Source organism: Centropristis striata, chromosome 18 (genome assembly GCF_030273125.1).
Source record: "Centropristis striata isolate RG_2023a ecotype Rhode Island chromosome 18, C.striata_1.0, whole genome shotgun sequence".
NCBI lineage: Eukaryota > Metazoa > Chordata > Actinopteri > Perciformes > Serranidae > Centropristis > Centropristis striata.
Window position 1 is genome coordinate 5,202,096 of NC_081534.1, and position 14,925 is coordinate 5,217,020.

The 14,925-nt window shown below is 38.5% G+C and overlaps 1 protein-coding gene across 2 annotated transcripts in view; it reads right to left on the bottom strand.

Moving 5' to 3' along the window:
• Positions 1–14,925, bottom strand: part of LOC131990615 (1-phosphatidylinositol 4,5-bisphosphate phosphodiesterase beta-1) — a 128,013-nt gene that overhangs the window by 11,426 nt on the left and 101,662 nt on the right. The window contains exons 22-33 of one of the 2 annotated variants that reach the window (XM_059355690.1): positions 14,625–14,724; positions 14,249–14,353; positions 14,016–14,131; positions 11,262–11,400; positions 10,179–10,232; positions 9,181–9,397; positions 8,068–8,236; positions 6,695–6,771; positions 6,510–6,599; positions 5,914–5,971; positions 4,785–4,870; positions 1,450–2,939 (exon numbers count right to left, since the gene is read on the bottom strand). In XM_059355690.1, coding sequence (XP_059211673.1) covers positions 2,858–2,939; positions 4,785–4,870; positions 5,914–5,971; positions 6,510–6,599; positions 6,695–6,771; positions 8,068–8,236; positions 9,181–9,397; positions 10,179–10,232; positions 11,262–11,400; positions 14,016–14,131; positions 14,249–14,353; positions 14,625–14,724 — 1,293 coding nt within the window. In that variant the 3' untranslated portion in view covers positions 1,450–2,857. Of the gene's footprint in view, positions 1–1,449; positions 2,940–4,783; positions 4,871–5,913; positions 5,972–6,509; positions 6,600–6,694; positions 6,772–8,067; positions 8,237–9,180; positions 9,398–10,178; positions 10,233–11,261; positions 11,401–14,015; positions 14,132–14,248; positions 14,354–14,624; positions 14,725–14,925 lie in introns of those variants that run through there. The other variant, XM_059355689.1, reaches the window with a different exon arrangement.

A 14,925-nucleotide genomic window follows, 5' to 3' on the forward strand; every position in this document is an offset into this window, starting at 1 on the left:
TAAGAAATGGCTGTGTTAAAAAACAGGTTTCAAGCAGCGTTTCTTTGAACCAAGCAGAGTGAATGAGCTATAAGACTAGCTTTGACAACTGATAAAAAGCCAATTACAATCACCATGAGGTGTGACTAATTTAAGGTGGACATATGGCAACGTGAACTTGACCATGTGGCCACCACTAACTAGGGGGGATGAAAAGAAGCAACATGCATCATCAGGTCTAGAAGTGTACCGGAACAGCATTCGTCATCATGCTGGGCACTGCTGACTCCTGGGGGCGTTTTGATTGGATCATTAGCAGGACAGTGACACCTGAGGGCACATGCTGGGAGTGACGATGAACCTCGCCATGTCTCTTCTTCTTACTCTCACTTCTCATTCAATTTAGTGCCTGATCCTTAAATGAGGATGAGAATTCTGCCTACACTGAGAGGGCACTATCTGCAGTGGAATACAAAATAGAGATAAAAAAAAGGCCCTGATACCAAAATTACAGTCGAGCTGAACCATTCAGAGGAAATGAGGCAACATTTTCACAAGCTAGGACTTTATAACATATGTCTCATATTATACAGCCCTTCAGCTACGAATTGTTAGGAAATGATAGCGATCAAGGCCTGCGTTAAGCAGCTGTTAGTTGCCTCCCTGCATATCAGAGATACTGAAGCTAGTTTATAGGTTGGTATATCACATGCATGTGCGTGCACACACATACACACAACTACGACTGTAGTGAGCTGCTCAGCTCTCAGGGTCTCCACCAGGGACAGTTATAGCTGTCCATTAGTGGCTGCTCTGAGCCCATTGGAGAAACTGGGTCAGAACTGTGTGAGAGAGAAAGTATGTTGTATCCTGCTCTCTCTGATTTATGAAGACTAACACAGACACACACTAGATGTAGGGACACACAACAAAAGTATTTTAATATCAGCCCTGTCCTGGTTATTTATGCCCTCATCCATTAGCCCCCAATAGAGCTCTCAACATCCTGTCCTTCAATGCTTTCTATGTTTATGTGTCAGTCTGTTGTTGTTTACATTCATCAAAAGACTAAATGACTGATGAAGGGGTTTTCTGTGAGCTGATTCAAAAACCCTTTGCCTCAAATATAATTTGGGGAAAATTTAACCATGGCGGATGGAGTGTGTTCACAAAGAGTATTAAGTACCAGAGCCAAGTTCTTTACAATGGTTCATATTCATCACACACACAGATGGTATCAGAGCTGCCATGGAGGCCAATGACCTGCTCATTGGGAGCAGTTTTGTGTTCAGTGTTTTGCTCAAGGACATTTTCAAATGCTATTAACCAGGCCTGGAAAATAGACTCACATCGGCTGTGTGTAACCAGCATGGGTGTGCTGCTGCGGGAGTGCGGTACTGTCCACAGCACGTATGTAAGGAATTGACTCTCTTGACAGAACTGACTGGGATATCCCATTTTGGGCAAAACCATAATTTTTTTCTCATGCAATATAATGTGTTATTTTTAGCCTGTTGTGTTTGATGTTTCTCCATGCTGGGCTGGGGTCCCTAAACAGTCTTTAAAAGGGATGATCTTTTTGCCCCTGATCCAAGTCATTTAATACTGAGTATCTGCTGATACAAAGTCCTGATTCTGTGATGAGCTGCATCTCAGATCAATCTTTAGGTTCCCAGCTTTCAGATTATGTACAACACTTCTGTTAGGTATCTGCTGTTAATTTGCTATCCCAACCTAAAGATCCTGTGTCTCTCGCAAAAAAAGCAAAAATGAGTGTGTGTGGTTCTTTAATAGTTAAAAGAAAAGAGCATTCTGGGTAGAGACCCTGACAGTTTCGACCTGAAAAGTGCAAAATAGCAAAATAAGTGAAAAGTGATATCAGAGAGGCTAAAAACTGGTGTTATAATAATAAAAAAACTATGCTCTGTATTTTACAGTATGAAAACTATTGACATCAACAGGCACTCCAAGGGGCTCAGTTATTACAGGTTGACTTCTTACCTGGATGTATTAAAAGACAGTATGAACAATGTCAGTGTGCTTTACATATCACAGGATTTTACATGAATGCCATTCAAGCACATAATCCCACACAGAAATGTTTCCTTAACGTTGCTTGCTATTCCAGCATTATGGGTAACATCTTGAATTTTTGTAACAAACATAACCCTGGGAATTCTCTGCTAGCTGTCTCTAGAGCCGTGTCCTCTGACATCGCTCTCATATTTGCATATAGATGGCTGTCGTTGCATGAGAAAAGAACAGATATTGCAGAGATGGTTGATTACAATCTAATAGCCTTCTTCAGGCAAATTAAATTTGCCAATGTCCGGATGTCGATTAAGAGAAGTGATTGCTACAGCGGGTTATGTGATGGGTAATCAGTTACAATTTTTTGGGAAACGAGTTGCTAACAGAAGAAAATCTGATTGGAACATTGAAGTGATTGGCAAAAGAAAACAGCAGCGTCTCGTGCTCTCATCTGAGGAAAAGTGCTTAATTCCATGCTGATTAGTCCCTGATTATCCTCTTTCATACTGCTCGTATGACTTTAAAATCAATCTAATTCATGTGTTGTTCAGAAGAATGTTCTATGACAACTATGCAACTATGAAAAGATGATGAAGGTCACCACAGCACTACATAAAAGGGAATGCAGTTTAATGTCCTCAGAGATTCCAACAAGAAGACATTTACAGAGGCAAACACAATAATCTGACTTCCTGTGATTACCACACGACCCTCTGCTCAGCATTTGAATCACACAACTTAATTTCTCCATTTTGCTGTTTTGTGGAAAAATGTGGAAGCCCTACTGAATGTGAGGTGTTGGGCTGGATGTCTATACTGCACCTCCCACACTCAACACCAAGTGGTTTCAAAGGAACAAGGAGCTGTCACTCTGAGAGTGGGTGGTTATGGGGCTGTTTCCAGCAGAACACTTCTGATTTATGCCTGTCGTTGAAAAAAACACACTACCTCATTTATGCTCTTCATTTGACAACAAGAGCAAAAACAAGACGGGAGATCACATCTAGGAGTGTCTCCTTGGCAAGCAGAGATAATCTTGATTACATTGGCAGTGAGCTGTAATATGATAAGTACTGGAATAGAATAAAAACCCTGTTCAAATCATTAGGAGAGATCAATAAGCTAGGAGAAAATGACTCTAATTATCTTTGTGTTTAGTAGATGTACTAGTACCACATGATATTATATTTGTTCATGACAAACTACATGACCATAATTAGTATAATGGGATCTAATATAACAAACACCATGCTTTTATTAGTACTAATGTTATTGAATACTCAATTCTTATCAATTACAACATTCTGAATAGCACAAAGCCGATATGAATGTTGCTATGGAAGTAGTTCTGAATGTGCCTTTTTTTTCTGGCAGAGGTATTAACATTGAATTTAAATCAATATTTTGTGTCAAATTATTGATTTCTTTAGTAATAAGTGCAATAATGTACAGCCAGCAAGTCATTATTGCAAAATAAACCCCTTCAGGTCAATTCAAAACCCCTCCACAAAGGTTTTTTGTTGTTGCAATAATTACACTGTACATTATCCCTTACATAATATACCTTATTGGTAACCCAAAATGGTGAAGTTCTTTCCCCTTGATTGGTATTTACGCTCTTCCTCAAGGACACATCGACACGGGGGATCAAATACGAGCACTCCGACTGGGGTGTGATCTCACTATACACAGGCCAATCTGCTGTCCCTTGTTATGCTGCCATGCTACGCAGATTACACCAATATTTTACTGCAATACAGCCACATTGTATTTGTCATTCTTCTTGCAGAAAAATACACATATCTGCAATAATTCATACAGCATTTTGCATTGTAGTAATGTTTGGCAGGTCTCAGCCATTACAGAGATGCAATGCGCAGTCACTTGTTGCCAGTCAGTGGCCCAGGTGTATAAAAGCTTGCATATTAATACTGCCACACTGATGCTATATTAATACTAATCACTGGGATGCAACGATGGTCTTACCATGCTCCTCAGCTGCACAATCGTCCTACAATGACAGTCATAATGACAAAGTTGGGAACTGTGCAACTCATATTGGAAAAGCAGTCATGCTAAAACCCTCATATGCACAAAAAGCATCCTCTTCACAATAAACCTATGTATATGTAGCATATAGCAGAGTGGAATAATAAAAATGACATCCTGACTACATCCAGGCTGTTGCTGATGCAGCCACAGCAAGGGAGCTCAATGTTACAAGGCAATTAAACAGTTTTCATTCAAATACAACCGGGCAACTCTTGCCAGAGCCATGCTGTTTATACTGTATGCAACCTCATAAAGTACAGCAGGTATTGCTGTTCAAACTCATATTCTGATATCAGCATAAAACACATTTGAATTTGAAGGTCATCTTAGAATTTTGCTCATAAGTGCCAGAGCCATATCTCAGTAAACCTGGGCCAGGGCGCCCCCCAGTGGTGTGCATGAACTGCCAGTGTTCAGTTTGAAATATAAAGCAGTTTGGTTCAAGGACAATTTAGTCACACTTAACCAAAGTTACGTTTCAAGTTTTTTTTTTGCACATGCAAGGATTCAAAAACATGCTGTGCCATGCACCCTGGACTCCCTGATGGTGCATCCTGCCATGCAACAAGACGAGTAACTTAAAAAAAAATGCGCTATTGTGATCATGTGATGGAATTAATGAAAAATATCACAGAGTTTACAGTATTAACAACCACATCACAAATCAACAGTTATTCCACATTTGAGTTTTATTTGACATTTTTCTTAATAAAAGTCTTACCTTTGGCCTTTCATCTAAGATCTGCTGGCGGATATCCTTGTGCTTCTCCAGTAGTCTCTCCTGTCTTTTACTCTGTGCATCTTCCAACTATACACACAAACACACAGTTACACACACATACTACAAGATTTTGTTTATCATCAATAACATATTACCATGCCCATAGGTGTTTAGTTCTGTAAGTAGTATTGCATCATAGAAGTCAATACAATTGAATACAAAAAAATGGAAAAGCAACAACTAGCTGAATTAGTTACAAAAACAAACATTTATACAAAACACTTATTAACTTGAAAACAATAAATGATTTGCTTGAAAATTCAAAATAAGGTTGGAAAACAAGTGGACCCTTGGTTTTAGTAGTTAGTTAAACATTATTTTCAGCTGTGACCTCAAACAAATGTTTGCTGCCTGTGATGATCACATCTCAACACTGGCCTGGAAGAACTTTAAACAGTTTGATTATATAAACTATATTTCAGATATGTCTTCTATGAATGTCTCACTTCATTTCATGCCACATAATCTGAAAATACTTGGAGGCCAGGATTGACCTTACCCATCCTGAACATTACTTTTCTTATATCTCAAGACATTTTGAAGTTCATGTTTTACTGTGCCTCAGTAACTCTCAGATCTTTAACTGTACCTCAAGGATTATTTTACACCTTTTTAAACCTTCATTTGCAATTTTGCTTCATCAGAAGTACACTGAAGAACATGTGAGTGAGAGATTGTTCACTTCAGCTTGTGGAGAGCATCAGTAATCGATACTTTTACGTGTTTTGTAAAGAGCAAGGTGTAACTAACCACTAACTACAATTTCAATTTATTGATGGAAAAATCGGACTTGTAGCAGTTTTTAAAAAAAACATTTTTTAGATTATTTGGGAATAAATTACATGTATAATTTCCAATTTGATTTTTCAATATTTAAAATAAAAATGGTTTCATAAATATGCCAAATCAGAAAACAATCACATTAAGTGTATTTGTCTTTTGATGATAATGAGACCACATTTTATGGGTAAATTATTCATAAATGCAAAGGCTTCACTTTGATTTAGCCTGTATGGTGATGATCACTATGGACTGTACATTCTCTACCAGACCAATCTACATCCTCTTACCCTTTTAATGTACTGCACCACCTCGTTGACAAACGATCTGTTGATCTCCAGTTTCTCTCTGTGGGGAGATTTATATTAGCAGTCAAACCAAGCAGTCTGTCCCTACGGAGCCAAATCCTTAGTGTTTACTGACATCTAGTGGTCATACAAATATAACAGCATACAAGAGGTGTTTACTGTTAGTTATTAATGTTCAACAGTGGTGGATTACTTCACTACAAGTAAAAGTCCTGTAAGTGAATCAAAATGTACTTAAAGTATCAAAAGTAAAAGTACATGTTATGCAGAATGCTCCCTCTCATATAGATTAGTTATAGATATAAATAGATATTTGAAAAACAATGTTACTGTTGTCCTAGTAGGCCTACCTAATATACTTTTATGTGGTTAATTTTATAAACGTGTAATCATTTTAAATTAATCATATTTTTCATGTTAAATCTGACCTGAAAAGTAAAATTTGATAAATACTCAATTAAATAAATATGTAAATATTCAAGTAAAGTACAAGTAACTCAATATTGTAACTAAGTACATTACTTGAGTAACTGTACTTTGTTACGTTCCACCACCAACGTTCAGAAACAGATACTTACTCCTCTGTCACATTCTTGTCTTTAGATTTGGCTTCATTGATCTTCTCTTGTCTTTTCTTGTCCATTTTCTTTTTGATGTCCTTCTTTTCTCTGTAGACGGTGAGATGGAAAAAAGAGGAGGATATAGTACATAGTATATCATGAAGATATAGGATCCTTTTGTCTTTCTATGAACACAGTCTTACTTCTCACAGATGTCTCTGAGCTTTTTGAGCTGAGCACTCTGACACTCCTCTGCTATAGTGGTCAGCTTCTCAACCAGCTAGAGAAAGAGGGGAGAAAGATTTGTATGAATTAAACACAATAAAGTAACTTAGACAGGAAAGCCTTTCATTTTTATCAGTATTTCACTTTAATTCAAGCTACATTTGTTGAGATCATAATTAAACAACATTCAGTTCAGGGAAACAACATAATCTCCTTGATGCTTGTTGTCTTTTGCTTGAATAAACTGTTCTGACACCTCAGCTGTGCTCACTGTGCAGGTGTACTGGAGCAGAAGACATTAATTTTTCCACACCATACAACAGAACATGTGCACAGGCAGCAGGATGATGGCTGTAATACCGTCATTTGTTTGATGTGGTTATCTGTGTTAGCCTGTCTGAGCTTTGGGACAGTCAGCGCTTTATCCAGGCCAACACAAGTGAAGGCAAGCTGCGGCATATAACTGTTTGTTTATCCCACTGCTTCCTGCAGACTGCACTTTAAATATGTATAAATATGCATGTTTATATGTACGGTTTGGAAACAGTGACTACCCTAACTGATAGGAAAGTGCATATAAGGAAATAACTCACATGAAGGAGTTTATATTTCAATCAATCTGTCATTCAACAAGCGCTTTGTAATGACTGCATAAAAGTTCAGTATAGACAAGTAGGATATTAGCTACAAGTATGGTGTCCATAAATAGGCAGCTCCATATATGTGCAGTATGCACAACGATAATTATAAAATTAATTAAAATACTTCACGGACCTTTGGGAAACAGCATAGTTCAGCTGGAACACAACTGTTTACTAGCCGACAAATTGCACAAGTGTTTTTCAAGCCCTGAAGTGAATTACAGCCTTGCATTTACATGCAAATGGAATTTAGAAAGGAATTTGCCAATACTCCATAAATGGTCTGCAGTTCTAGTAAAAGAGGACAATATAAAACAGGTGCTGAAAAGAAAGGTGTAGATATGCATCTCAAGAAAATGAAGTGAAAACAGGCCTGGCATTAACAAGCTTCTTGGGTGATCCAGTCACAAGTGGACAGCTCTACTCTGTGGATCCAAGTGGGATGTCGGGTGAGAAGGAGGTCTCTAATGTGTCCCAGGATGCATTAGTGTTCTTGTTGCTAACAGTATGTGGCCATTTGCAGCCCAGACCACCTCTGAATGTGGTCTGAGTGGTCGGATCTGCGTCCTCTATGTGCTAAATCAAGTGAGTTCAGACCTAGAACTTATGATTAGATCACTCAAAGATGCATGTTAATGCCAGATCTGAACAGGGCCTGTGACACAGATTTGTTGCATGTGTCTGTATTTGTTGTGTGTGTTTGTAAGCACCTGCTTGATGTGTTCTCGTTTCTGGTACTTTTCGCTGTAGTACTGCTCCTGCCGGAGTGTGAGGAGCTGCTGCTGCTGCTGCTCCTTCAGCTCTGCGAGCCTCTGGCTGCTCTCCTGATCCAGCTCACACAGCTCCTGGTCCAGGGTCGACAGGGACTGTTCAGACCGACTGGACACACACACACACACACACAGACACACACACACACACAAACACTTACAAATTAAAATATCTTCCTCTTATTCACTAGTGTGGTCCTAACTCATTCTATGACTGGACGTTGTAAATTAATGCATATGACATGCCTCTTTATAATAAATAAAATGTCTATGGTCAGAACATTAGTAACACAGATGACATGACATGACAGAAACTGGCCTACTGGTCATCATATAAAACTTTTCCAGAAAATTGACCTTAATATCTGATTTTATTTCAAGCATTTAACTTTACCTTGAAGTAACTTGGTTGACATGTGTTATCTGTCTCATGCAATGGCCTTCTGCAAACTGTAATCTTTGCTGAGTGCTGAAGCTTCAGTGTGTGATGGACTCCAGAGGGCCCTGAACGAGTCCCTGAGGCTCTGAGGAAGCCTTATCCACTTATTCTTATTCTACACATAGCGTAGCCTTTTTGTCCTCTGTCCTGTCTGCCCTGCACTGTTTTTCAGGAGCAATACAATATGCAACAGTGGATTTTAATATGCATTTAATATGTATTTAAAGTGGAGCAAAGGAGTAGATGCAAAACAGAAAGAAGGGCAGAAGTAACATTTATATGTTTAGTTAAGACAAATTATTTTTTTATTTGATTTAATTTAACAGTATTCCCTTAGATAATAATTTACTTCATTCAGAGACTGCCATTACCTTCTCATCCCTCCTTCTCTCAGTATGTAATGAAAATGTTTAGTGCTGTAAATTTGCTGAGAGTATTTTAAAGTGACACTGTCTATATTTTGCCAGTTAGCTGTAGGTAAAACAAAAGGCAATAGCCTCTTTTTTCTTAGTTGGGTTGATGTGTTTTTGGTGGATTTTTGGTGAAGATAATAAAGCTGAAGAGAGAAACCAATATCAGGATACTTTGAAGAGCAGAAAAGGATGGCTACCTACCTTTTCTTACCCTGTTTGTGGCTCTTCTGCAGGGCAGAGCGCCGCCGCTGATGTTGACTCTGTAGCTCGGACACACGAGCTGTGTGCTCCTTGATCAGCTCGCTGGTCTTGCGGTGGTGTTTCCGGACAAGTTCCTTCATCTCCTTGTACTGCTTCCTCTGCTCTCGAACGAAGCCCTTCTGTTGCTTCAACTCCTCCACTGTCTGACCTTCTAGTTCTAAAGGCCGAGGATGGACGAGCAACAGAATAAGGTGACAAAAGTGAACAAAGGAAAGGGGACAGACCGATTATCAAGTTATTTTAATGATTTCTATGGTTATGATAGCTAAACGTACAAACTTAACAGCAATAAAATATTGGTATAAATGATAAACACAAATTAAATCAATAAAAAAAAATCTTCTTACTCAAAATTATTAATACAGGATTAACACTCATGTACACCGGTAGTTCTCAACCTTTTTGAGTCGCGACCCCCAATTTAACATCCATGTTGTCCGCGACCCCCGCTCACTGAACAGAATCTCACACGCACAGTTCAGATCACCCCAAAAAATAAACAAAATGACCAAAAAAGACACAAAATTAACAAAAAAAGACACGAAATGACAAAAAAAGACACAAATGACCAAAAAAGGGAACAAATTGACCAAAAAAGACCCAAATTGACCACAAAATGATCAAAAAAAGACACAAAATGACCAAAAAAAGACACAAAATGACTAAAAAAAGACACAAAATGACCAAAAAAAAGACATTAAGTGACCAAAAAGACTAAAACACATTAACACATGAATACTTTAACACATTGGAAACAGAGCTGACTTCCAAAATGATTTGGCGACCCCCAGAAATCATCTCGCGACCCAAATTGGGGTCCCGACCCCAAGGTTGACAACAGCTGATGTACACCACCACTAAAATCAGTCACTCTAATTGTCCTAATAATAGCAACAGGCATAAGAGTAAGAGCTCAAGGAAAAAGTTTGAAAACTTACCAGTGAGGACACTCTGAATGATGTCTTCAGTCTTCACTGATGGTTTCAATGAGCCTGGTTAAAAACAAATTCACATGTTGAGTTTCCAGTTCAGTTGACAAAATATCTCTGAAATGCTTCTGATTCTGTATTAACATCGGAGAAAGTATTTAACATGTTGCATTAATATAGATAAAAACATTTTTTTAAAAATCTAGATCAGAGCCAATCAACGTGAACCACATTGAGGCACATATTTTCCATTATTCTCAAAATAAACTTCAAGGCAGATTAAAATATGTGTAGATGTGTTTTTCATCTTTGACCCGTAATCCTTAAACTCTAGGATGTCCATAGGACATTGCCTGATAAATGATGGATGTACTATCATGATTAACAGAAGAATAATTTAATAAAAGGGTGCACAAATTCTGGTGAGAATATATACTGAAACAAACTCTATACTTTATGATTCCAGTGTGTAGTTGACATCATGTCCTAGTGATGTTCTTTATAGGGTAGAAAACTAAGAGTACCTCATGGGTGGGGGAAAACACATTTACATCAAGTCAGTGAATTAAAAAAAATGTATAAAAGATGTCTCGGTTAGGTTTCCCGATAGCTCAGTCTCTCAGAAATGGATGCAATTCAGGCAACATCGATTCTTAAATGAGGTATCGCTATTCTCACTTCAAAGATTGTCTCAATACAGAAAAGTCAATTATCAGAAAATTTAAACCCAATTCTCAACTTGATCGCCTGTAACAGTTTTGTTAGACGATTATTGTAACAAATATAATGTCTGTCTAATGTTTAACAATGTTAAACTGTTGCTCATAAAGTTGGAATTAAAATATTTTTTACTTCTTTCCATGAAATGATTGTGACAATGTGATTTATCTTGACAGATAAAGTATATATTATAGTATGGGTATATCTTCTCAAAACTTATCTTCTCTCTCTCTCTCCCAAAGTTATTACTGATGCATTTAAATAGGAATAAACAGAGGATTGTGTCTGAAAACAAAATTATTCCAACTTCATGGTCAACAGTGTATTTGAAGTTAGTGTTTCTTATAATATGATATTGTAACATAACAGTACCTGCAGACTGGGGCTGGTGGCCGACCAGCGAGGGAGGTTTCGGGGCGATAATGGGTGTGTGGCTCAGTCCGTTCTCTGCAGGCAGCGTTACCCTCTGGTCCACCTTAGATTCTGAGGGGGCATCACTTCCTGCCTCCACCTGTCCATCACATGCAAGATTCAACAATCAGATGAAGTCAACACATCTGTGATTACGGTACTAAAAACTTTTCTGACAATGAAATCATACACCTAAGCTTCTTAAACGTGGACATGAAAAGTAACAGCCCATACAGTGATAATAACCAAAATCTTTATCAAGAAAACCATGGAAAATGTCTAGATAAATCAGCTCTTATGAAACTATTATCAGCTATTTTTGTTGTTATCATTATATTTGTCCAAACAAATGTACATTTAGTAATACCAGGCATTAAAATGAACAAGGAATTAGAGAAAACGAGGGTGGTCTAATAATTTTTTCCATGATTGTATATACAGTGGTGGTGCAGAGACACAAACACACACACACACACACACACACAATCAGACATTGCAAAAATGATCACACATACCCTCAGTCCTACTTTGCTGCTATTGGGTAAAAAAACTTGCCAATACAATATTTGTTTCTTCTACATTCAAACAAAGTCCACTGAATATCTCCTCCTTCTGTGCCACAAAGCCTCTAAAACCCATTGTTTTGTTTAAAATACATTCACAAAAACCTCCTGAAGAGGTGTGTCTGTTTTCAGGAGTCTCTAGTTGTACCTGTGTCCTGTAGGATAGTTTGTAGACATAGCTTTGGTAACCCAATCTGAACATTGCTTCCTGTGCCGAGGCTCAGCAGATCTTAATTTCCCCCAGGCTCCGCTGACTCGCCCACTATTATGCTCTTATCTCCGAAAAGTTAACGCAATTTTAAACAATCTCTGTTCTAGTCACACCAGCCAGATCTCCTCTATTTCTCCACCCTCTCTACATTCTGTACACGTCGTGCTCTGCCTTTCCATGCTCCACCACTTTTGGTGACTGTTGCTATGGTCACAGCATGAAGCAGCGCTCCATCGGCCATCCTCGCGGGTAATCATATCAGCTGGCAAATCAGATAAAAGAAGCCCCTCAGGAACAGCCCTTCTTTCCTGTCCCCTCCTGTTATAACCCCAGATAACCCTGTGTCCTGCCTTGCCTCTCACATTTCTCCTCAGATATCAGCCCTTTGTCTGCTCCCTGTTGCATCACGCCCACATTAATCCTCAGCTACCTGCACTCTCTGTCAGGTACATTCAAAACGACACCATTAAAAAAGATTGCTGCTACTTTACCCTCAATGCAGCACTTACAAGGTTACCATTCTCCTGGTGTTGTTATGATGTTTATGGCCTATTAGTCTGAGATGTGCACAGTGCAATCTTTCCTCAGATATGTCTCACAACAGCAAGAGTCACATTCTCTTAAGTAGCCCGGACTTGTTAAAACTCTCTGAGCTGTTTGGCATTTAGGTTAAAACTGCAGCCTCTACTAAAGTTAAAGGTCACTGCCAACTCTAGTTTAATGTAGGTTGGCTTATTTTCTGTGAACAACAATTACATAAGTTGAGTTTGTCAGCGTTTAGTCACCTTCCAATATGAAAAGTAGTTTGGAGATTTTTCAATAAATCTCATTCATTATATCTCTAAAGGTTTAATGTGTGTGTTGAATGCATTTCCTTCCTTGAGACATTTTTTTCATAATAAAATAGTATTTTTTACATCCATGTCTTTGTTATTTAGGCTTTCTCTTCCTTGTCTGACTTACCAATAGACAGTATAAAAGAATTGGGTTCAAAAAAACTGAAGCCAGTGTTAAAGTACCTTATTCCTGCTTGCTTTCTGTTAATCAGCACTTTGATGCTAAGTCTGGGTTAGACCTCAAGAGGATCAATATGAGTTCTAGAGAACTGCCATAGGTCTTCATTTCTGTTGTGCTTGATTTGGTTGTCAGCCTCAAATCATATTCCATATACACGGTCGCTCATAAAGTTGGATAACTGTTTTCAGACACAATCCTCTGTAAATTGTGGTTTCATTGCCATTGTAATTTGTTTAGAAGAGATTGATTAATAAAGTTTTGAGAAAATATACTTTATAAATAATATTTTTATGGGCGACTGTGTATAAGCCACTCATTGTGTCATTTCAGCAAGACAAATTTAGTAAAATGATTTGTAGATAACTTTGTTGATTTTCTACATCCAGCATCTAAACTAAGATTAGCACAACAGTGGTACGCAGAGTGACAATGACAGACCTCCTCACAGAATCAGAGCCTGCAGGTGGAGGAGGCTTGATGAAATGCAGCTGTGGCTGCAGTGCAGTTTATCACGGAGTGGCTGGTAATGAAAAATGGCCCAAACAAAAGTCAGCTGATAATATCTGTGAGGATCTGTGCTGGAAACAAGTTGTGGTTCTTAATCCATCCTTTCACTACAGAGGCGCTGCTGGATGGGTGGTTGCATGTTTTAAAGTGTGGTGCTGTTAAAAACCTCCTCACGATGCTTCTTTTAAATTGCATCTTTCCTCATAAACAAAGGAATCTCCATTCTGTCTGCATCTTCTTATTCTCGCTACCATCTGCTTTCATTTCTAAACCAGTTAGTTCCTGATAATGAGGCCAGTGGCCAGCTGGCCGAGGGACCGCTCACCTCAATCAGCAACTGATCAGTGCCATGAACCTTTCCACACATAAACAACTATGATCAGTCCTGCATAGGTGATGAGAAGGGCACACACTCACCTCTTTGTCCCCCTCCTCCTCTCCTCCCTCCTCCAGAGTGAGAGCAGCCAGCTGATTGGCTCTCTGCTCCATCAGGTTAACGTAGCGGATGGGATTGGACAAGGCTTCAATCACATCTGAGGAACAGGAAGAAAACTAATTGTTTTGTAACACTGAAGTTTACTCCTGCAGTGTTTTCCAGGAAAAACGTCTTACTTTTGTATATGTTGCTGTAATATGTTCGCCCGACTTACCTGCAAATGTGTCCGGGACATAATCCTTTACTTCTACATACACAAACAGAGTCGGCAAAGTGAGGGACTGGTTCTTCTCGTTCCTTAGACTGATGTAGTGATAGCCTGCAGAGTTACATTCAGGGTCCATTAGTTCAGAAATAACAATTCAGGAGGTCAAGAAAAATACAGCAAAGCATCTAGATAATAACATGGAAATTGTTCTGGTACTGTCTTTGTCCTCTTTCTTAATGTCTAATGTTTTAATTATTGTGTATTATAAACATTTATTTGGTTACCTTTATACCTTTGCCTTTTCATATATCCTCTATTCTTAACCTGTCTGTGGAATAAATTGTCATATATTTAACTGGTGTTTGAATCAAAGCTTCGTCACCTGGACGGATGGCTGACACAGGAATGATGCGGTGGCCGATGAACTTCCCTCCTTCTTCAAACACGGCTATCCTCAGCGAAGCCAGTGTGGGCAGAACAACCTGAGGTAAATGTATTAAATGCACTCATTATTACATCACAATGACACAACTAAGTTGCTGCTTTGCTAAAATTGAATTATGTATTTATTTTTCCCTCAAGGTCATTTTATTGGTATTTAAAGTTAAATATTAAATACATTACAGATACAGTTGGATAGCAACAATATATAGTACAGATGGTAACCCCAATTATAGTGTTAG